At 34.9% G+C, this 24,906-nt stretch overlaps 1 protein-coding gene across 1 annotated transcript in view; it reads left to right on the top strand.

Moving 5' to 3' along the window:
• Positions 1-24,906, top strand: part of megf6b (multiple EGF-like-domains 6b) — an 85,516-nt gene that overhangs the window by 7,761 nt on the left and 52,849 nt on the right. The window contains exon 4 of the mRNA XM_016268295.1: positions 11,464-11,568. Coding sequence (XP_016123781.1) covers positions 11,464-11,568 — 105 coding nt within the window. The remainder of the gene's footprint in view (positions 1-11,463; positions 11,569-24,906) is intronic.

The following is a 24,906-nucleotide window of genomic DNA, read 5'->3' as shown; positions in this document are numbered from 1 at the left end:
TTCATTGTTCTGGTAATAAGAGAGCTCCTCTGATAGTTTGGCAGTGAGAGACTCTGGCTTGTCTTTTCGGAGGAGTTTAGCTGTTCCTAAATGGACCAGATGGGAATCCATTGATAGGATTTTATAGGACTGTCGTAGTCTGCATACTTCTACAAGCACCCCTGACGAAGAGTAGCCAAGCCGTGGACCCTTATTAGGCCCTGATATACTCACAAAAAGAAGTTTGAAATACCTGAACAGTGTCTAATTAATCCACAGACTGGCTAATTAATATTAACATGACTATAAATTCCCATGTCATTTGAGGTGCAAAAGAAAGCTTACATAATGTTAGAACATATGTATGTAACTGTCTGTAAATTATTCGCCAAATGATGGTAAATTTTCTGCAGATCTGTGCCAGTTATGAAGAGATTCAAGTGAGTGATTGCACTATCAACGAAAGTTTCTTCAGGGTTTACACTTTTTATTACCGATAAATTTACACAAACTGTGGGAGTGGCAATTTAAATTAGCTGAATAAAATATTTACATATTTATATAAATATTATTAATTATATTTATGAAAATATGTAGCTTAACAAAATATTTAAATAAATATTATACATTATATTTAGGATATTTAGCTTAATAAAATATGTAAAAAAATATATATAAATATTATAAATTATTTATGACTATTTCATTTAAATAATTACAAGTAATTTAAAATAATAACTGAATGTTTTTTAGGGGTTACACTTTTAGTTACAAATTAATTCAGAAGATTTCCAATGATAGTTCAAAGGTGTTTAACAAATGGATGCAAACTTTTCCAGAAAGTTAGCTTGGGGAAGCTGTTTCTAACTCCAAACGAACTTTGTTTGTTTGAGGCTGATTTTGTTCAAAATGGCATCACACGATTCACAATTTCTAGTGAGAGTAGACAGCATATTGAATTTGACTGGCATGAATATGAAGCTGTGAGAGACAGAAATACAGTCTAGAAATTTCAATAACCAAAATTTTCTTTAGGGTTTACACTTTTTATTACTGCTAAATTTACAGAAACTACCTGTAGGAGTGTTATTTTAAATGAGCTTAATAAAATATTTTATATATACACACATACATACTGTAACGGAAACACCTGCCTCACCTCTGGTCGCCGCGTCTTCAGCAAGCTGGATCTAAGGAGCACCTATAATCTCATCCGCATTCGCAGGGGTGATGAATGGAAAACTGCCTTTGTGACACCCACCAGGCACTATGAGTACCGGATCATGCCCTATGGGCTTTCCAACTCACCCTCCATATTCCAAAACTTTATGAATGAGATCTTCAGAGACATGCTCAACCGGTTCGTCCGCATCTACATAGACAACATACTCATTTACTCACCCACTCTCGAAGCACACCGTAACCAGGTCACCCAGGTACTCCAACGCCTCCGCCAACACCGCCTGTATCTAAAGGCGGAGAAATGTGAGTTTCACCAATCCACCGTTCACTTCCTGGGCTACATCGTCACCCTGCAGGGGTGCAAATGGACCAGAGGAAGCACACACACACATACATACACACACACATACTGTATATATATATATATACACACATACATACTGTAACGGAAACACCTGCCTCACCTCTGGTCGCCGCGTCTTCAGCAAGCTGGATCTAAGGAGCACCTATAATCTCATCCGCATTCGCAGGGGTGATGAATGGAAAACTGCCTTTGTGACACCCACCAGGCACTATGAGTACCGGATCATGCCCTATGGGCTTTCCAACTCACCCTCCATATTCCAAAACTTTATGAATGAGATCTTCAGAGACATGCTCAACCGGTTCGTCCGCATCTACATAGACAACATACTCATTTACTCACCCACTCTCGAAGCACACCGTAACCAGGTCACCCAGGTACTCCAACGCCTCCGCCAACACCGCCTGTATCTAAAGGCGGAGAAATGTGAGTTTCACCAATCCACCGTTCACTTCCTGGGCTACATCGTCCCCCTGCAGGGGTGCAAATGGACCAGAGGAAGGTGGATGCCGTTCGGAACTGGCCCCAACCGACCACCATCAAGGAGATGCAGAGATTCTTGGGATTCGCAAATTTCTATCACCGCTTTATCGCCCACTTCAGCCAGTTGGCGGCACCACTTACCTGACATGGGAAATCGGGAGTTGCTGGCCATCAAGCTCGCTCTGGAAGAGTGGCGTTATTGGTTGGAGGGTGCCAAGCATTCGTTTGAGGTGATCACAGACCATAAGAACTTACAATACCTCCGAGAGGCCAAGCGTCTTAACCCGAGGCATGCCTGCTGGGCTCTGTTCTTTACCCGCTTCCACTTTGTGGTCACTTACCGTCCAGGGACTAAGAATGTCCGAGCGGACGCGCTTTCCCACCAACACCAGCCAGATCCTACCCCCGAAGAACCAGAGCCCATCCTGCCACCTTCCGTCTTCATGTCTCCCATTCAGTGGGCACTCAATGACCAGATCCGTGCAGCCACTCTCACCGAACCCGCTCCGCCGGGAGGTCCAGAGGGGAAGAACTATGTCCCATCCACCCTGCGTATAACCCTTCTGGACTCCGTTCACACCTCTCCGGGATCGGGACACCCAGGCAGCCACCGAACCCTCTCACTCCTCCAGAACCGCTACTGGAGGCCCCACATGGCCCGAGATATCGCCCGGTATATCAAGGGATGTTCGGTCTGTGCCATCTCCACCACGCCACGTCGTCTGCCCGAAGGTAAACTGGTTCCGTTACCCATCCCTCGCCGGCCCTGGTCCCACCTGGGTGTGGATTTCGCTACGACTTACCTGCCTCGAACAGATTCACGACCATCCTAGTAGTCGTCGACCGGTTCTCCAAATCCTGCAAATTAATTCCCCTGCGTGGATTACCTCCCTATTACGTTAATGTCATGGAACCACCTGCCTCACCAGCCGAATCAGCCTCCTACACCCGCTCACAATCACCTGATTACTAATCACGGACACCTGCACCCACTTACCACACCAGTCAAATACACACTCACCTCAGACACTCGTCGGCTGGTCGCAAGGTTACAACCATCTCTACACGGGTTCCTTGCCTCCCTATCCACTTGTCAAGCTTCGGATTCCTCAGTTCTCGGCCAAAGGTCCAAAGTGCCGACCCCAGATAAGACTGTGTTCTCTGCTTCCATTAATTCCTAAGTTTGATTCCTTTATGTTGGAAGCTGCTCCTCAGTTCCTTTTAATAAACTCCCCGACTTACTTTAACCTGTCTGTTTGCCTCTTTGTCCCAGATGTGACACATACACACACACATATACAGTATATATGTATTTATAAAATAATATATACAATAATATTTATTTTTTATATTAAAATATTTCTAACAAAACTGCTTATTTTCAATCCTTTTCATTTACAGAATCTATGAGCTGCAATTTCAATAATTTGAATTAATATATATATATATATGGTAATATTTAATTCAAATAATTATAAATAATTTAAATTATTACATTTCATAATTCCAGAAGTTTCAATAACTGAATGTTCTTCAGTGGCAATTTAAACTAGCTTAATGAAATATTTGAATATTTATGAAAATATTATTTACTTATATTTAAGACAATATTTAATTAAAACAATTTTAACAACAATAATTAAAATACTTAATTCCAGACGTTTCAGTAACTGAATGTTCTTCAGGGTTTACACTTCAAAGGTTTTCAAAGGTGTTTATCAAATGAAGTGAACTTTTCCAGAAAGTTAACTTTAACTTTTTTTCAAACTCCAAATGAACTTTGTTTGGGCCTGATTTTTTTTTTAAATGGCGTCATAGTGCCTTATTTAATTTGACATGCATGAATATGTGGCTGTGAGAGGCAGAAATACAGTCCGTTCAATAGCTTGTTCTGTCTAAAAGCCTTAGTTAGAGTTTTGTGCATGACGTATTTTTAATGTTTTGTCGACTTGTTGATCCTCGTGTTCATTGTCAGATCAAACCTGGCGTCTATCGTGACTAAGGTCCATTGGGTCTGTTGTTCTCTTTTGGATGAAGGGACTCTATGGTTCCCAGAAGTGGTTTTGAGACTCAGGGTCACATTCGGTCAAAACAGTTCCTTGTACCCAAAACCCTTCAACTAAATCCTTCTGTCAAATCAAGTTAATCAAGTTAACATCCACGGATCGTTTTTATCCTGGACTTGTGGCGGCTTGAGTGGTCTCATGCCAGAATGACTGACAGTTGCATAGCAGTTTATCCCGCAAGTTGTGATTTTCTCTGACGTCTCATTACTAGAGCCAACACAATCCTCAAAGACCCCTTTGTCTGTCCGAGAAGGTGAAACTGCTTATTATACCTGCAAGATTTAGGCCTCTTCCCCGATCCAGCTTTGATTTGTTTTTAACACACTCAGCATGCATTCCTGTACATCGCTTAATGTCTTTTCCTCTTCTGTGTCAGTATCTATTGTCTTTAAACCACGCGCTCGGCTTTTATCTCTGCAACTTGAGACCTGGAAGCACTTTAAGAAGTGGGACAAACGAATCACTCCTTTTTCTGAGCCACTGAACATGGACAAAACACGGGTTGATGCTCACACCAGAAATCCCCCGTCTGACTGGCATACGTACAGAAAGTCTGTCTTCACAACCTTTTTGTTCAGCGTGATTCACTGGCCAGCTGGGATGGACAATCGAGAGGCTGTTAGATTTGTAGTGCCAGTAAAGTGTGTGGCAGTAAAGGCAGTTTGGGTCTTGCTGAGGAGTCAAAAGGTCGTCTCTGAGGTGTTGCCGTCATTCAGTGATCTGTTTGATAAAAGGAAGCGTGCAGTGATGGCTTTTCTTTGCTTTGCCCTTAAATGCTAATTAGTGTAATGTAGCGGCTCTCAACCTTTTTGTGTCCGAGGATGTCCATCATCCAAGACAGTGTTTGAAGGCCTCGAATATATATTTCTCATTAAACTGCTTATTTTCAAACTTTTCACAGGAATTAGAAGCTTCAATTTAAATAATTTACATTTATTATTTATATATTTATATAAATATTTTTAATTATATTTATGGTCATTTTTATTTAAAATAATGATAAATAATTCAAATAATTACATTCTATAATTCTAGAATAACTGAATGTTCTTCAGGGTTTACACTTTCTATTACCAATGAATTTAGAGAAGTTACTGTAGGAGTGGCCATTTAAATGAGCTTAATTAAATATTTAGCTATTTATAATAATATTTTACGTTATATTGATGATAATATGTAATTTAATAATTTAAATAAAACAAGATAAAAACAGATGATAAAATAATTATGAATAATTCAAATAATTAAATTCTGTAATTAGTTTCAGTAACTGAGTGTTCTAAAGGGTTTAATTTGTTTTTACCAAATGAATTTACAAAAAGTAGGAGTGGCAATTTAAATTAGTTTAATTAAATATTTAAATAATATTTAAACAATATTTTTTAACAATATACAATATTAAAATTATTAAATACAATAAATATAATAATAATAATAATAATAATAAATACAGTGGGTACGGAAAGTATTCAGACCCCCTTAAATTTTTCACTCTTTGTTATATTGCAGCCAAATAATTGTAATTTATATTTTTTATTATCAATGAATTTACAACTTTTTTTAGTCGTTCGTGATAACTTGTATTTAAAATTTTTGATTATAATTTTTTTTAACACACAAAGAGCAGTTTCTACCTGATAAAATAGAGCTTGACATAACTAGAAAAAAAATTGTATTAACTATAGAAATGTTTACGGTGGTATTAATTTCCATTACTTTTCCTGGTCTAGAAATCACACTTTTAAAATTCCCTCATATATCCATTAAAACATAATAAAATAAAATAAAATGAAAAAATAAATAAATAAATAAATAAATGAAATAAAATAAAATAGCAGTTGTTGAGGGAACTAATAAAAATAAGAAATAAGACATCAGTTTACATCTTGATTTTTTTTTCTGTTGTAGCTTGTTTTAAAGCATTTTTAGTGTTATTTAAAATAATTTAAGACATCTTGCCCCTTAGTGCGTCTAATGGACACTTCTTTTGGGCCCAGATTTTACATTTTGGCAACCCAGCACAGTGTCAAAATTGTTTATTGTGCAAAAGTAAATAAAATGTCTTTAGAATCAAACACTGAAATTTGTTAATATGACCATAAACTGCACAGACACAACAGTATGCAAAATGATTAACATGACATTGGCTGAGTAGGAAAATTAACAATTTAGCGCAACGTAAACAGCAGCAAATGCCTGATTTTCAGTATTTTGGAGTGTCTGGTTTTGAAATGTCAATTGAATTTTGATGGTTTCATGCTCAAGGGTGCAGATAATTCACTGCATTAAAAAATACAGTTTGCATGCCAACTACAATTAGTTTTTTCTTGTTACAAGTGAGCATTTATTTATTTATTAATAATCTGCATAGTTTTTTTTTCTTGTATCTCAAGGATGAGTGCATGTCACACAATCTGCCCATGTCGGCATGTGTTTAATCTGACTAACTTCTACCAAGTGATGATGAATTTGCCACAAAATACTCTAGTGTTTGATTTAACACATGACCTTTGACATCAACAAAAAACAGGGATTATTTCGACTTTTAAAAGTTAAAGGAATTGTTCACCCAAAAATAAAAATGAGTTGAAAATGTCCTCACTCTCAAGCCATCCAAGATGTAGATGAGTTTGTTTCTTCATCAGATTTGGAGAAATGTAGCATTACATCATTTGCTCAGCAATGGATCCTTTTCAGCAATTTTTCATTTTTTGGGTGAACTATTTATTTAAAAAGCAGACTTATTTTTCCATCCAAACATGCACAATTATGGTTAGTTGAATTTTATTATTAGCGTGTTGCATTGTTTTTCCCTGCAACTCACTAGGAAAGGTCTTCTTTTCTCTTGTGCTTTCTTTCCTTTTGAGAATTACATCACTTTGCAGAACCGGAACTCATAAAATAACGCACATCAAGGCGCTTCAGGAGAATTGCTTTGGTTTAATTTGGTAAGGCTTGTGAGCGGGACAACAAACAAATTCTGCTTCTCATTCTAGTCTAAGTGTCTGCAAAACTTAATCTTGAAGTTAATTACAATTGGGGTCTTTTAGGGTACACTAAGTATACGCTGTTTACTTCTTTGTTTCTCAAGTATAGCATTTGACTTAATGACTTTTGATTGTTTTTGTAGAAGTGCACTCAGTGCTTGAAGCGAGCTTTAGTGAGACTTCCTTCCCCTTTAACTAAATGTGCACTTGGGAGCAGAAAGGACCAGTTATTTTGATTGATGCTGACAAGGTGATTTGAAACAAAACTGACCACCAATAGCAGCAATAGTGAGTGAATGGAAGCTGGTCTTTGTTGCCAATTGCCAGAGACGGAAATGTCCTGAATGAGGACCAAGAATGTGCCTAACAACTGTCCTGGGTGGTCTGTCCACATATCCAACAATGCCTGTTGTTACAAAGACAGTGAATTGTCCATCCCAGCGGTAGAAATGCTGTTTAGTGACCTATTATTTCAGGTCTGCTTATGTTTTGAAAGCGAATTTGTCCTTGATTTGGCACAATTGGTCATTTAAGGTGAGTGAATCCTTGTAGTTTTCATATATAAGACTCGAGTTGAAGGTATTCCAGGGTTTGTGAAGATTCATATCATGTATTGTCTTGATGAACATGAGTTTACATTTACATGTATTCATTTGGCAGACGCTTTTATCCAAAGTGAGTTACAGTTGAGGAATACAACAAGCGATTTATCATAAGATGGCAATAAATATGAGAAGTGCCCGTTATACAAGGTTTCATTCTTCATTCAAAATAGTAAAAGCTAGGACTGGAAGAGATAAAGGATAATAATAGAATAGAAAAAGTGAAGGTAAAGACTTTTTTTTTTAGGAGGATGCAGTTAGATGCTCACAGAAAAGGTGAGTTTTCAGTTGATTCTTGTAGATTGTGAGGGATTTGGCTGTCCGGATGGAATTAGGTCATTCCACCAACAGGGTACAGTGAAAGAAAGCATCCTTGAGAGTGATTTTGTGTCTCTCTATGATGGGACCGCTAGCCGCCGCTCATTTGCAGACAGCAGGCTTCTGGAGGGGATGTAGACGCGTAGGAGGGTGCGGAGCACGTGGCTGATCTGTAGGCAAGTTCATTTGGCAGACGCTTTTATCCAAAGTGAGTTACAGTTGAGGAATACAACAAGCGATTTATCATAAGATGGCAATAAATATGAGAAGTGCCCGTTATACAAGGTTTCATTCTTCGTTCAAAATAGTAAAAGCTAGGACTGGAAGAGATAAAGGATAATAATAGAATAGAAAAAGTGAAGGTAAAGACTTTTTTTTTTTAGGAGGATGCAGTTAGATGCTCACAGAAAAGGTGAGTTTTCAGTTGATTCTTGTAGATTGTGAGGGATTTGGCTGTCCGGATGGAATTAGGTCATTCCACCAACAGGGTACAGTGAAAGAAAGCATCCTTGAGAGTGATTTTGTGTCTCTCTATGATGGGACCGCTAGCCGCCGCTCATTTGCAGACAGCAGGCTTCTGGAGGGGATGTAGACGCGTAGGAGGGTGCGGAGCACGTGGCTGATCTGTAGGCAAGCACCAATGTCTTGAACTTGATGCGAGCCGCGACTGGAAGCCAGTGCAGAGAGATGAGAAGCGGTGTGATATGTGCTCATTCTGAATCATTTGCAGAGGTCTGATTGCACATGTTTGAAGTCCAGCCAGAAGAGCATTGTAGTAATCCAGCCTAGAAATGACAAGAGCCTAAACGAGAAGCTGTGACGCATGCTCTGTTAGGAAGGGTCGGATCATCCTGATGTTGTGTAGTGTTTTTGCAATATGATCTTTAAAGGTCAGCTGATCATCAAGAATCACCCCAAGATGGCCGAACATGATGGGATTGTTGATGAGCCCAGTTGGATGGTAATCTGGTGCTGTACTGATGGGCTGGCTGGGAAGATGAGAAACTCTGTCTTTGCCAGGTTGAGCTGCAGGTGATGTTCTTTCATCCATGTTGAGCTGTCCATCAGACAGTCTGAGATCCAAGCAGGTACCGTTGGATCATCTGGTTAAAATGAGAGGTAGAGCTGCGTGTCATCAGCATAGCAATGGTAGGAAAAACCATGTGCCTGAATGATGGGTCCCAGTGATGTAGTGTATATAGAGAAGAGGAGGGGTTCAAGAACTGATCCCTGAGGAACCTCAGTGACCAGTTGATGTGATTTGGATAACTCTCCTCCCCAAACCACTCTGAAGGACCTACCTGTGATGTAAGACTCAAAGCAGTGGAGTGCAGTTCCGGTGATGTCCAGCGATGAGAGGGTGGACAGAAGGATTTGATGATTAACCGTGTCGAAGGCAGCAGATACGAGAATGAAAAATGAAGATTTGGACTCAGCTCTTGCACTCCGTAGCACTTCAGTGACTGACAGCAAGGCGGTTTCAGTTTAAAGGCAACTTTTCAATTCAGATTGGTTATTGTCCAGCCGGTTATTCTGTGAGAGGAAGGAAGACACTTGGTTGAAAACAAAGCGTTCAAGTGATTTTGCTGTGAAAGTGAGGAGAGAAACAGGCCTGTGGCTTTCAACAAGCGAGGTGTCTAGTGTAGGTTTTTTTAAGCAGTGGGGTTACCCGTGCCTGCTTGAATGTGGTGGGGAAAATGCCTGAGATTAGAGATGTTTTGATGATGTATGTGAGTGAAGGCAGAAGTGCAGGGAAATAGCTTGTAGGAGATGTTAGGGGATTGGGTCTAGAGGGCAGGTGGTAGGTTGGCTGGAGAGGATAAGTTTAGAGACTTCATCTTCTGTAAGAGGAGAGAAGATGGTGCTGTGTGAGTGTTTGCTGTGAGTTCGTGGGTGAATGGAGCCGAGAACTGATTGCTGATGTATGTGGTTTTGTTTGTGCAAAATTGTCAGCAGTTAAAGAGGAGGTGGGAGGTGGCGGAAGGGGACAAAGGAGAGTATTGAGTGTTTTGAAGAGTTTGCGTGTGAAGATAATGAAGATAGCAGTGACTGATACCTGCTGAGATCAGCTGAATCTTTTGATTTGCATCATTTTCTCTCTGCTGCCCTGAGTTTAGTCCGATGCTCGCGGAGGACATCGGCTAACCAAGGGTTGGAGGGAGTAGCTCGTGCAGGTCTGGAGCAAATAGGACAGATATTGTCTAGGCACATCTTTCCAGCTCATCTTATGTAATAATGTGTTATGTAATATTATGAACATTGCCAAAGGTTTATTCATATTCAGATATTTCAAAAGGAAATGCTAATGCTTCTGGATGTTTTGATCCTGACTTGTGTTGCTTGCTTTGGCTTCTGTAAAACCCTTTTTCATATTTTTAGATTGCAATCTTTCAGGATTTGATATGCAATGCATGCATGATAGTTTTGTGTGTATATTATATGATGATAATGACTGAGTGACTGGTTGACCAGTCTTAAAAGTGCAATACGATGGTTTTTGCTTTTTGAAAGTAAGACTTTCATATTGTTACATAACTTTCACATAATCATATGATAAGTTACACACACACATTTACATATCAAAAAATTTTATAGTGGTGCTGTAATTTCACATGCTTTTAGTACTAAAAGTATAATACGTTTAGTATTATATACTTGTATTTAGTAATATTTTAAATTAGCTTTTATTTTCAGTTTCATTTTAATTTTAGTTATACGCTTTTGTCCTTTTTAAATGATCTGGTAAATCATTTTTATATGGTTTAATTTATTGTTATTTAAATTTTTATTTCATTTTAGTAATTTTATTACTTCAATATAAAACATATTTCAGTTAGCTGCCAAAGCAGCATTTCTGAGTAATATTGTTCTTTTCTTTTCTTTCTCGTTCTGTTTTATTTCAGTTACTTAAAATTGTTTTTTAATAGTTTTAGTTTTAGTTAACAATAGCAATAATAATGTACTTGTGTTGGTGTTGTTATAATTTTGTCATTTCTAATTATTAAAAAAAAAAATTCTATAGTTTCATTTTTATTTCAGTTTAGTAGTTTTATTATTTCAATATAAAACTTATTTCAGTTAGTTGCCACGGCAACATTTTTGAGTTTTCTTTTCTTTTCTTTTGTTCTGTTTTATTTCAGTCATTTAAAAGGATTTTTTAGTTGATAGTTTTGATAGTTTTTTTTTGTTGAAAATGATAGTTTTAGTTTTAGTTAACAATAGTAACAATAATGTGCTTGTGTTGGTGATGTGGATTTGAAACTGTCTATGATATTATTCACACAACTGGCAGATGTTGTTATTCATCTGGTTATTGCAAGAGTTTGTCAGTTTTCAAGAGCGCACACTTCAGGTATGTTTTCTTCAGGTGTTAACAGGCTAATAGTTCAGCAGAAACAGCTGTTGAAACCGCATGTTCTTATGTCAGCTTGCAGGTGTAAAGATGTGTGAACAGCATCTCTGTGTTTCTGTGTGTCCTACAGCTGTGTGCAGTTACGGCGTGTGCTTTAATGGAGGTCAGTGTAGAGAAAGTTCAGCTCAACTCTGCCTCTGTCCGGCCGGATTCAGCGGTCCCAGCTGCCAGTACGGTAAGTCCAAACAAACTGAACACTTTCCACTATTAGTTTCTTCGTCCCTTTTGCTGGATCTGGAAAAAAGTTTTTGATTCTTATGAATGTTTGAGAAACAACTTATATTAAATGGGGTTAGTTGATATTAATAAAAACAAGCTGATTAGAAAGCTCTCATTTAAAAAAGAAAAGGCCATATTCTTACAAAGTCCTGTTGTTTTATCAATATAAATTTTTTTTTTAAACTATTAACTAAATTTTTTTTTATTAATGGCACAAGTAGCTGACCAGGTTTACATTTCACATTTTTGTTGAAAAGATGCAATTGTTAGAAGAATTAATTGTTATATATTAAGAATATCAAAAAGTCAATAACTTTACATTTCTTCACTTTTGTGCGTGCTTGCTTTATTTATATATATATATATATATATATTTATTTATTTATACTAATAATAATGTATGTATGTATTGTATTAAAATTAGCACTATTTATTGCATCATATTTTTATACAAAATCTTTCATAATCTTTTTTATTAATAAAAAATACTGTATTATTATTATTATTATTTATATACTATTTATTTTATTTAATGCAAGTAATTTTAATTTATTTGTATTTTTAATTTTCTTTCATTTATTTTTATTTAAATGCAATCCAATTAGCTGACCAGGTTTACATTTCACTTCAAGTTGAATCCTGTAACCTGTTTTAAAAAAGTCTGTATCCTGTTTTTTTTTATTTTTTATCTTGAAATCTAGTAGTTTTTGCGTGTGCATTTGTTCTAGAAAATATAAAGTGTAGTTCAGTCAGGACCACTCTGTTTGATTACTTTTATTGTAGAGGTCCTGAACATTATTTTGGCGGCAGGCTTTGCTCTGAAGGGTTCAGATTGTGAGCTGTCCACAAGCAAACCTCACTGAAAATTCTGCAATTACCAGAATTTTTAATATGCAGCAGATATAAAATTCCATGCAGAAGTGATACAGGTCTGTAAATGAGACTGGACAAGATTAAGCAACGATTAGCTGATAGATGATTTCCGTGGACATGATGCTAAGTGACCATGTGCCTGTATAAGGAGGAGTTGGGGATGGAGGAGGGTAAGTGCATGTCTGTGCGACAGACTAAATCAAGTGTGAGTACAGATGAACTTATATATCTTATTTAATTGTAGTGGGAGGAGCTACAATCAAATGAGCGTCAGCCGATGCTGGCTGTCACGCTGTGGTCTGCCTGAACTACGCCTGAGCTCCATTCGTCACCCAAACTACATTTCTAATGATTTTGACTGCATTTCCTTTTGAATAAATGCATGTTTCCCCCCTCAGAGCGTTTTCTCGGGCTGTCTGAGTCTCTAAAGTATTGAAAGCCAAGAATTTTATCTGTAACTGCAATCATAGCTGGTGAGAGAGGATGCTAATAATGGAGGATGTTGTTTTTCGGTGATAATCTACACACGACAGGAAATTCTTCACAAATCTTGCCCTACATTTTTAGTTACTGTAGTCTCCTCTTTGTCCAGGAGAGTGATAACAGATGCTGGTTGTGTTGCAGTGTTGCAGACAGATTCAATTAATTACACAGCTTTCAGCAACATTATGGACGTCTAAGATGTTGCTTGCATATTCTCTTCCAGAGACTCTGGATGCATCTGAAGTAGCTTGAGTTAGCGTGACCTGATGGTTTTCGTCTGTTTTGAGTTTCATTTTTTAAGTCTGTTTGCTGTATCTTCAGATGTGCACAGCTGGTAACATTGGTCATTTATTGTGGACAGTTCCTGATGTGTGTGTCGTTAAGAGTGATGCTGATTGATTCGGTCGGCATGCACAAACAGTAACAGCCACAGTCTCTTGTAGGAAAGTGTAATTGTGACTGTGACCTAGTTTTACCCCGTATAACTTCTGTAATGCCAGACTGACACTGAAGAAAAAAAGAGACAATCAGGGAGAAAATATGGGTGAATCTCACAAATCCTGTTGAGAGTAAATTATATTAACAATATGTATTAAGATGTTATGCAATCTTTCTTGCATTATTTTTATTATCATAGTTTCATGCATGCCTCTTTATTTATTCTTGCTGTTGTATTGATGCTAATAATGAATGCAAGCTGTTATTGTTTAAAAATTATAAAACACTATATATATTGTATAATATTTTATGTAATATCTTTCATTATTGTTATTATTATTATTAACGCATGCTTATTTTTTATTTATTCTCGCTGTTGTCGTATAATAATAATGCATGACATGTTATTGTATAAAAATTATACAACACTGTATAGTATATTTCATGCATTATTATTATTATTATTATTATTATTATTATTATTATTATTATTATTATTATTATTATTATTATTATTATTATTATTATTATTATTATTATTATTATTATTATTATTATTATTATTATTATTATTATTATTATTATTATTATTATTATTATTATTATTATGCACAAAAGAAAAATCTATAATTTTGACCCATACAATGTATTTTTGGCTATTGCTACAAATATACCCCAGCGACTTAACACTGGTTTTGTGTTCCAGGGTCACATATACTCTATATACTTTTAGTCTTTTTTTAAGGCTGCATTTATTTGATCGAACACACAGTCAAAACAGTAATATTGTGAAATATTATTACAATTTATAATAACTGTTTTCTTCTTTAATATATTTTAAATTTAAATTTATTCCATGATCCTTCAGAAATCATTCTAATAGCTGATTTGCTGCTCAAGTAACATTTTATTATCAGTGTTGGAAACAGTTGTGTTTTTGAAGTGACATGTCAGTTAGTTGTATATGTAGTTTGAAAACAGGGGGGACTGGAAAACTAATTAAATCCTAAAAAGTAAAAAAATAAAATTAATCTCTCCTCTAAGATAATTCAGTAGCTAGAAATTGCTGTCTGAGTGCAATTACTATATAATTATTTTCAAAAACCTTTATTCTGTAATCACAAGTGTTTGGAAAAGTACTGGCGGTTAGGATTAGAGTTTGAAATATGTAGGAACCCTACATAAAACTGTGTTTATGGATATTATGTGTTTATTTCTCAGCATGTGTCTGGACGTTGCATCCACTGAAAGAGCAGAATAGATCTGGGATTTTTATTCGTCAATTCAGAGGGAGTCTAAGATTTATGAGTTGGTAATTTTCTAATTAGCCTTAATTGTACAGTGTACAGAGGTGTGGATGTATCTCATGTCTCAGTTTTTAGTCCTCGTCTTTAGGATCAGAGAAGGGTTTTCTAAGCTCTGTCTTCTAGTTGGCTTGAGTTTCCTGATGGAATCCAAACTTTGGCTGTTGTAAGTAGAAACAAGCTACTTTCTTATGGAGACCAGATTAGACAAGGAAACTCCAGGGACTCAATGGAAACGAGTTTATCAAGAGCTCAGCACACAGTACAGACAAGAAAATATGCTGGAATGATAAATATTCCTCAGTAGTTTCTCAGAACGCGATGGTGACGACAGCTTGTTTGTGGAAATGAAGCTAAACCATTTGAGAAGAGAGTTGATATGCAGGACTCGTGTACGTTTTGCAATGAAATGTGTGGAGGAGTCATTCAGTTATCTGAGGTAATGACCCCAAACAGGTGTTGGAGTCACAGAGGGGAACGTTTATGAATGATAAAGCTGGCATGTATTGTGTCATGATGCTAAAAATATGAAGGAGTCATGAAGCTATAAAATAAAAAAAAATCACTATCTTAGATAAAATATTTAAAAAACCCTTAAACTTAGTTTATTCAGCAACATTTCTTATTCTATTTTAGTTGAATTTGATGTAATAAAAATAGCTAAAACTGAAATTGAATTATAAATGAATAAAAAACTATATAGACAAAACCCTAAAAATATACAAAAAATAAATAAAATTTTACAAACCATAATAGTATCTCAATTATATTTAAATATGACTGGTTCATGGGTTTTTTTAGTCTTTAATTGAGCTCTGATTATGGTTTCTATTTTTCTATCAGCATAAATTTGAAATTAAATTGTTGCCCTTATAAAACTTTCATTATAAACATTAAACTTTAAAAAGTATTTTTTATATTTGTTTGCATATATTGACGTATATTATAAAATGAATTTACAGGAAAAGTCAAATGGAGGTGGAGTAAGTAAAATCATTTATAAAATGAGCAGAATGAATTTCTGGGTAAAATGAATGTTATGTAAATGACCACATTTAATTGCATGCAACAGTTAAGAATGGTTTTACAGATTACCGTATTGGCCCGAATATAAGACGACCCTGATTATAAGACGACGCCCCTTTTTCCAAATGTACCTTTTGGAAAAAGGCTTTTAAAAAAGCAATTTTATTTTTTTCTCAGTAAAACACATTTTGTCTTCAATTATTTTCATATTGCATATTTGTCCTATTTTAATTTTTGTTTTGAAAGTATGGTAAAAACTGGTAAAATGTACCAACAATCACATTACGTTTTAAAATCACAAAGGGAGTTTAGTCACGACCTTTACAACACGCATTACATTACGTATTTCATGGCACACTCGTTTTATGCATATTTGACGCCACCTATTGTTGTGGGTGTATTATTGACATGCCAAAGTCTAGACCCTGAATATAAGATGACCGAGTTTTTTCAGATGTATTTCCAAGAAAAAAACATTGTCTTATATTCGGGTCAATACGGTATTTAAACATGTATGCATTCTGCTCACATTTCATGAATGAAGCTTTTTGATTCACTAAATCTTTTTTTTTTATTACTTCATTTATACATTCCAAATGAACTTCGCTACATATGACTAAGAAGGCATTTTATGAGAGTAAAGCTGCAAACACAGTAGAAATGTGTAGTTACAGGAATCATATATCCAAAAATGAAAATTTGCTGAAACTTTACCCTCATGCAACATTAAATCACCAGTGGATCCTCTGCAGTGAATGGGTACCGTCAGAATGAGAGTCCAAACAGCTGATAAAAACATTACTATAATCCACAAGTAATCCACACCACTCCAGTCCATCAGTTAATGTTTGTAAAACACAAATCCATCATTAAGGCGTTTTAACTTTAAATTGTTGCTTCTGGCAATAATATGACTCCATAATCCATAATAACACTTCCTCCAGTGACAAAAGTCCATCTCCTGTTCTCCTCTCGCATCAAAATCCACCAACATATTTGTTAAGAACCGTTTTTGACTGTTTTTAATTATAAACGGTGCTTGATCTGTGCAGATTTCTCTCCTGATTCAGACCAGATGATATTTTCTCTGAAGAAAGCAGTATTATGTGTAGAGGACGCAATGGTTTGAAGATTAAAAACATCTTAATTATGTATTTGTTTCTTACAAACACAGCTTTTTGCTTCTCAAGACATTAACTGATGGACTGGAGTGCTGTGGATTATTCAATCACCAGTGGATGCTCTGCAGTGAATGGGTACCGTCAGAATGAGAGTCCAAACAGCTGATAAAAACATTACTATAATCCACAAGTAATCCACACCACTCCAGTCCATCAGTTAATGTTTGTAAAACACCAATCCATCATTAAGGCGTTTTAACTTTAAATTGTTGCTTCTGGCAATAATATGACTCCATAATCCATAATAACACTTCCTCCAGTGACAAAAGTCCATCTCCTGTTCTCCTCTCGCATCAAAATCCACCAACATATTTGTTAAGAACCGTTTTTGACTGTTTTTAATTATAAACGGTGCTTGATCTGTGCAGATTTCTCTCCTGATTCAGACCAGATGATATTTTCTCTGAAGAAAGCAGTATTATGTGTAGAGGACGCAATGGTTTGAAGATTAAAAACATCTTAATTATGTATTTGTTTCTTACAAACACAGCTTTTTGCTTCTCAAGACATTAACTGATGGACTGGAGTGCTGTGGATTATTGTGATGTTTTTATCAGCTGTTTGGACTCTCATTCTGACGGCACCCATTCACTGCAGAGGATCCACCATTGGTGAGCAAGTAATGCAATGCTACATTTCTCCAAATCTGATGAAGAAACAAACTCATCTACATCTTGGATGGCCTGACTGATTTTTTTTTTGCAAATATTTATTTTTGGATGAAGTTTTACTGCTTTTATTGGTTACTTTACAGTTCCACTTCATGAAATTCTGAATGTCTGTGTAGGAATGGAGTTTGGCCTCTCTGACCTGACTCCAGTGAGAACATGCTGTTCACCTTTACGGTTCATTAGGTTGTCTTAAGGCTATTAAAGTGGACATAAATAATATCTATAGCCCCAGTGAATTGCTCAGCTAATTTTTTCTTTCACATCCTGTGTGCTGAGCTTTATATGAATTTGTTTAATGGGTCATTAGCCCGAGGACAGCGGGGCAAACAACTTTGTGCTTACCAAGCTTTTCTCAAGCTAAAAATTTCCTTTTTAAATTTCTTGGTACAGAATGTAAAACATGAATGCATGAAGCTGAATGTAGTTAACACACAACTTCTGTTTATCCTTCACTCTTCATGTTTGTTGTTCTTTCCCACATAGAGTGAATCAAACACATGGTTCAGATGCATTTTAATGGTTTTGTTTTCTGATTTTTGTTGTGTTACACAAACATGATAACTGCTAAAACTCAGCTTGACCTGATCCTAGTTAGCAGGCCTGGGAAACTCTGTAGGTGTAGTAGTAATTAATCCACACGGCTTTAAGATAAGTGAGCTACGGTTTATCCATGGTCGCGTGTCTTGTTCTACAACACTCTATAGCTGTAAAACATGTGTGTGACATTGCACTAGTTCCATCTGAGTCCGTTTAATCATGACTGGTGAGCAATTCGGCAGATGGGTCTGGAAATATCACCCTACACTCTTAAAAATAAAGGTGCTTCAAAAGGTTCTTCAAGCGATGCCATAGAAGAACCATTTTTGGTTCCACAAAGAACCATTCAGTCAAAGGTTCTTTAAAGAAACATCTCTTTCTTATCTTTTTATAATCTGAAGAACCTTCTTTTCTTCCTTTGAAACAGAAAGGTTCTTCAGATGTTAAAGGTTCTTTATGGAACCATTTAGACAAAAAGGTTCTTCTATGGCATCGTGAAGCACTTTTATTTTTAAGAGTGTAACATAACATACTGTACATGGCTTTGTGTTCTGTTTTGCGGTTTGGTCACAAATGTCCACAAATTTAATAATATTTATTGTTTCTTTTCCCAAATCCTCACCATCTCACCCTCTAATTTCGCAGGTTTATTTTATTGTCATTCACTTTTAATCCCTGCTTTCGCATCTCTTACTGTGGTAAAAAAAAAGAGAAAAAGATCATATCCTTTTTACTTGCCAAAACGACAGATAGCATTGTTAGTCTAAACTAACCGAATTATCTATAGAAATATTATGGGTTATCTAGGGAACAAATTAATGAAACATGGACCATGGCCACAAATTAATATGTCTTAGGAACAAATTAACAAGTTGTAATGAATTATATATATTTATATATATTGAAGCACTTTGTATTGTTTCTATTTGAATGTACTTTTAAAGTTTGGATCACAATAAAAGTGTAATTTGTACATTAGTGAATTGTTTTTGCAAAAGATCGCAGTCGCTTGCACGTGTTTTGCACATAAGTTGCACGCACCCCAAAATGAAAGTGCTTAATTGAACATTGAAAGCTTTAATCGATTACATCTCTTATCATTCCTAATATACACACACACACACACACAAATCATTTTTTACAATCATGCTTGTTGCATTGTGCTAGTGCTAAAGCATTGTTCTAAAAATCATTACCTGATACCATTTTTGAGTAAATCTGTTTTACATTTTGATGTTCGTCATCGTCATCTTGACAGTTCATTAGACTCATTCATCTGGCTCTCGCAGTCACCCTGTTTTATCCCTTTTAGAGTTTTTCCAGTTATTGTACTGTTTTGCACATCTGTTTGAGCTGTGTTTTCCTAAGATCTGGGAACGTTTGAACGCTTCCCTGAGTCCTATTCAGCACGTGTAATGTAATGATGTCAGAGAGCATCATTCAATGGAAAATCCTCCTTTAAACAGACGGACTCATTGACATTCCCGTCACATCGGGCACATTGCGTGTTGCAAGGAATTAATCAGTTATTAAAAAGTCTGGTCAGTGTGCAGCGTTCCCTGACCCGGGATATTCTCCACGGGTGAAACGGCCACAGCGGGACAATAGAGGGAGAGCGTGAATGGGACGACCTTATACAACATGCACCACGGGTTCCTCTGCTGCACTTTCTCATGGTCTGGCATATGTCTTTATCCTTCCCTTTTTTAACCTTTCTCATTTTTAAACTAACATTTAATGCAAAAAAAATAAAAAATTCAGTTACACTTTATTTTAAGGTGTCCTTGTTACAGTGTAATTATACATTTAAGTACTGAGTAATAATAATTAACTACATGTACTTACTATATGGTTAGGGTTAGGATGAGGGTTTGGCTTAGGGTTACTTGCATGTAATTATGCATAATTAATTGTTATTATAATAGTAAGTACATATGTGTAATAAAGACACCTTAAAATAAAGTGTTACCAAAAATTGCTATTATTATTTACTCATCGTTATGTCACTTGAACCCCACATAACTTTTTATTTTTTATTGTATTTATGTAAATTTTTGGGTTAAGCATGACTCTCATGAAGTGAAATATGAAGTATTTAAGTCTGTAAGTAAGTCTTGTGTGTGTGTGTGTGTGTGTGTGTGTGTGTGTGTGTGTGTGTGTGTGTGTGTGTGTGTGTGTGTGTGTGTGTGTGAAAAGAAATATAAAGAAAAATATATTGTAGGAATTATGATTATGATTATGCAAAAATAAATTTCTTTATAAATGTAAATACTAAAATATGAAAAAATATTATTAAAAATGATTTACATTTTTTTTGATTAAGTAAAATTGTATTATAATAATGATAATATATTGAGAATCACTATTGAGAAGAATTTGAATAATAATGGAAAATAAATTAATAATGTATATATGTATGTATATATGAAAATAAATATAAAGGAAAAGCTTTTTAGGATTTTAGGTTATTTTGATGATTTTATTATTTAGAAAAAATTATTAAACTTATTTTTTAATTTGATGCAGTAAAATTGTTGCATTATAAAAATAGTAATATATTGAGATTCAATATTAAGAATTTGAATTAATAATAAATGTGTGTGTGAGAGTGTATGTATGTATATATCACTCTCTCTCTCTCGCCCACTCAGCCAGATAAGCAGCTTTGGTCGTTTAAAGAAAAAAACGTTAAAATAAGTCAGGAGACGGAGAGAGAGACCAGTGTGACTCTCTCATTACTGCCACAGTAAACCTGCCTCTGGTTAAACCCACAATCCCTGCGTCCTGTCTGCTTCCTTCCTGTTTTCTTTCCTTATTTTGCTGTTCATAGGCCAGAAGAGAATATATTTATAGTTTTATAGTTTCCTGGTGCTGAAAACCTCCAGTCAGAATGAGTTTTCATAATCATGTTTCTCCTGCTAGAACCTGGTGCCTTAATCTTTCCTAATTGAGCTGAAATTCCTGCTGCGTTTGACCTGATGAAAGGCCGTCATGGTCACTCTGGGTCTGTTTAGACCTGAAGCTGACAGCTGTTTGCAGAACACAATCCAGAGTGTCATCTCTCTGTACAGCGCTGACAGACAGAGAACGTCTTCATTCTCTGACTGCATGACACGCAAACAGTTTTTATGCTTTTCTTACTCTAGCTTCTAATTTTAAACACAAAATGGCATTCACAACCCATTTTAACTCTGTAATGTGACATTTGAATTGATGTTTTAAAGTGAGACAGCTTATTCAAAGAGAAAAAAGTAGGATGGGGCTTGGTTTTATGTGGATTGTGAAAAGTTGACTTTAATTTAAAAATAATGCCTAAATATTGATGGCTTTTGGTTAACATGTGGCCTAAATTACTTTTTTGTGTGTGTGAAATAATGTCCACTGATAAATCATTCACAATAAGACAAGGAAATAACGTATTAATAGTAAGTCCATTTTGACTTTTGACATGTTTTGTAGTACAGTGTATGAATTCTCCCTGCATACTGTGTCTGGGTTTTACAGATATTTAATATTTGATTCTTTGTGAGGCGTGACGTGATATTTCGTGTGTGTTTGAGCGTGTGGTGATGACTGCAGTGCAGTACCCTAGAGGAGCTCTGACAGGTTGAGATGTGATCAAAGTGAGTCAGCAGCACTTCTGCATGCCATGACCTTCATCTGCACCTGCTTTACCTTCTCCAGTAGAGTCAAAGACATTCTTTTTTATGAATATAATAAAAAAATGATTTATATGTTTATATAATTACATTTAATATGTATTATTTACCTATACTTCTTAGTAATAATTTATAAATCTTAATATATATATATGTACTGTATATGGTCTTTATATGTAATTATGTAATATGTAATATGTAATTAAATTTCATATCAGACTTGCTGGAAATTTGTTTAAATTTTATAAATTATAATAAATAAGTAATACTTAGTTACATATATGCCATTTTTAAATTAAATTCTATAAATGGTTTTAATCATTTATAAATTAATGTATAAATGTATTATAATTCATATATATAAATATATAATTAATTAACTAATTATTATTTACTTAATAATTATTAAATTTTTATCATTATTATTATCATGTTTATTATAATTCATAAATAAATGTATAAATAGATTTACACATTATAAATTATAACACGTATAAGTAATAATTAGCAAATTGCTTATAATATATAATTTTTAAATTAAATTGTACATATATTTATAATTTATTAATCAATATAAATGTATTATATATAATTTACTAATTATTATTTTCTTATAATTCTTATTATGATTATATATATATATATATATATATATTAAAAAAACTTAATTTACTAATTATTATTTACTTATAATTCTTATTTATTATAGTTTTGAATAAATTATAGAATATATTATAAATTACAATAAAATTAGAATATTTATTATAAATTAACGTAATCATATTCTTATATATTATAATTTTGAATAAATTATAGAATAGATTATTAAAATAAATTAGAATATTTATTATTAATACATCATCATAAATACACAGTCATGAGAATTACTGGCGAGTCAGAATTGAACAGTGGGTCACTTTGCACATTCCCTAGTCATAGTTGGCTTAACTTAACATGATGCATATATACACATGTACTCATGCAGCAATTTAAACATTCCTTTCTGAGTCCTCAGATCCCTGCAGTCTCCAACACAACATTCCCAAGTGTGGGGTCAAAGCATCCGTCAGGCCCAAACAGGTAACGCTCAGATACAGAGCGCAGGTTAAAGATCAGCCCTGCGGGGTTTGCCAAACATATTTCGTCTCTTGTTAACACCAGGAGCTTTGTAAACCAGACGGGAATGAGAGCAAATGAAAACAAATCTTTTGTCTGGATGTCAACGTGATTCTGAGACGTCAAGCCCGAGACCATTAGAGACCCTGAGAAAGAAATAGAGGGATGTTTGGCGTCTGGTTGAGCTTAGTCTTTTCATACAGTCCTCGGTGTAGTAGATGAGTAAATCTGCTCAGCTTTGCACTCTTTTGTAGTAATTCAGTTTCCAAACACACTCGGATACGTACTGCTGGGGGTCTCAGCATCCATCTGAGACGAGACTGCGGGGAAGTCGCTCTCACACACACACACACACACACACACACGTGTGTGTATATGCAGTGCTGATTTGACCACACACTAACAAACACACATCAATGCACAAAGCCAGATCCAGCGGTCTGACAGGGGGCCAGGAGGTCGTCTAATTAAGTTTGAAAAATGTCAAAGCATCATTAACATAACTGAGACAAATTCTGAGTGCCATAATCAAAGTTTCCGTGACCAGAAAACTAGGAACATTTCCACTGATGTGCTCAGACGGCATTTGAGACTCTATAAAGGGTATTTGGACCCCTGAAACATTTTCAAAATGATGTTTCAGGGGTCTAAACACCTGTTATAGTTGCTGAAATGTGTCCAGCTTTCAAATGTGGTTTTCATAAAAACTCAGTCAGTGCTCTAGAGTCGCTCATTAATGACTTATAGTTGTATATAAATATATATATATATTATTTATGACACAACTATAAGTATATATACATATATATAAAATATAAAAAAAATAATATATAATATGTAATTTTAAAATCTGTTTTTCAGGGGTCTAAACCGTAAACTAGTTGCTAGTTGTATAAATATAGATGAATAAACATAATCATGAATTGTATAATGTATAAATATATCTCTATTTATAAATGCATTATATATAATATTATTTCATTATTATTATTTATTAATGTATTAAATATATTTAGAATAGAATATGTATAATATAAACTCAACTTAGTTACACATATATATATATATATATATATATATATGGAAATTATAACAATATTAAATTATAAAAAATGATATCAGTGCTAAATCAGTGCTAAACACTACAAATGTGGTTTTCTAAAAAAATTTGACGTCTTGTAAAATGTATTATAATTAATATTGATAAATTATTATAATAATATATAATCTAATTATGCATTGTGTATATATAATAGTAATGTTGCGATTCACTCAACTCACTATGCGATATGATTCACGATACTGATTTCACAATATGATTTTCTCAAAAAAAATGTTTTTAACAAAATGAGATTTAAGATGAATTCTAAATGAAAATGTGTCCTTTTATTATTTCTTGGACAAAATGCTGCACATTTCTTTGTGAAATTGAAATATGTCAAATAACAAAACTAAATTGAAATTTTAAAACAAACCCCAAATCAAATAAATAAGACAAAAATAAATCTCTTCATATAAACAAAATAAGGCTTTGTCTGTGCTCTTTCCATTTCAAATTAGAGGCAACCTCTGCATTTTAATCATGATCCAAACAAAGATGCTGCATACATGCAGCATGAGCAGTTTTTTAATCTAAATTAGATTGTATAATGTGAAATTTTAACATCTGCACCAAACCGAAACCGCAGATGGGCTGAATGAGACGCAGATTCACTCTCTGACAGCAGGTGGCGCTCATTGAACAGCAGATACAGTGTTTCCTTGGTTACTGCTGTAAACAAAGCAGCTGCTCTTATGAACACTACATTAATATGAATTATACAGAGACGAGATGAAAAGAAAATACCATCTAAATTTTTCTAAAGACAGTCAGTTCCCCTCAGAGATACATTCATATAAACTCTCACCCCCAAATGTATGACGATTCATTTAACATCTCAACCGATTTGAATCGTCACATATTTGTATCGAGGTTCAACCGGCTCATGGTGCATCATTACATCCCC

This window comes from Sinocyclocheilus grahami, unplaced genomic scaffold, assembly GCF_001515645.1.
Source record: "Sinocyclocheilus grahami isolate Dianchi unplaced genomic scaffold, SAMN03320097.WGS_v1.1 scaffold44.1, whole genome shotgun sequence".
NCBI lineage: Eukaryota > Metazoa > Chordata > Actinopteri > Cypriniformes > Cyprinidae > Sinocyclocheilus > Sinocyclocheilus grahami.
The sequence above is the reverse complement of the archived record's forward strand: the minus strand, read 5'-3'. Positions and strand labels throughout refer to the sequence as shown.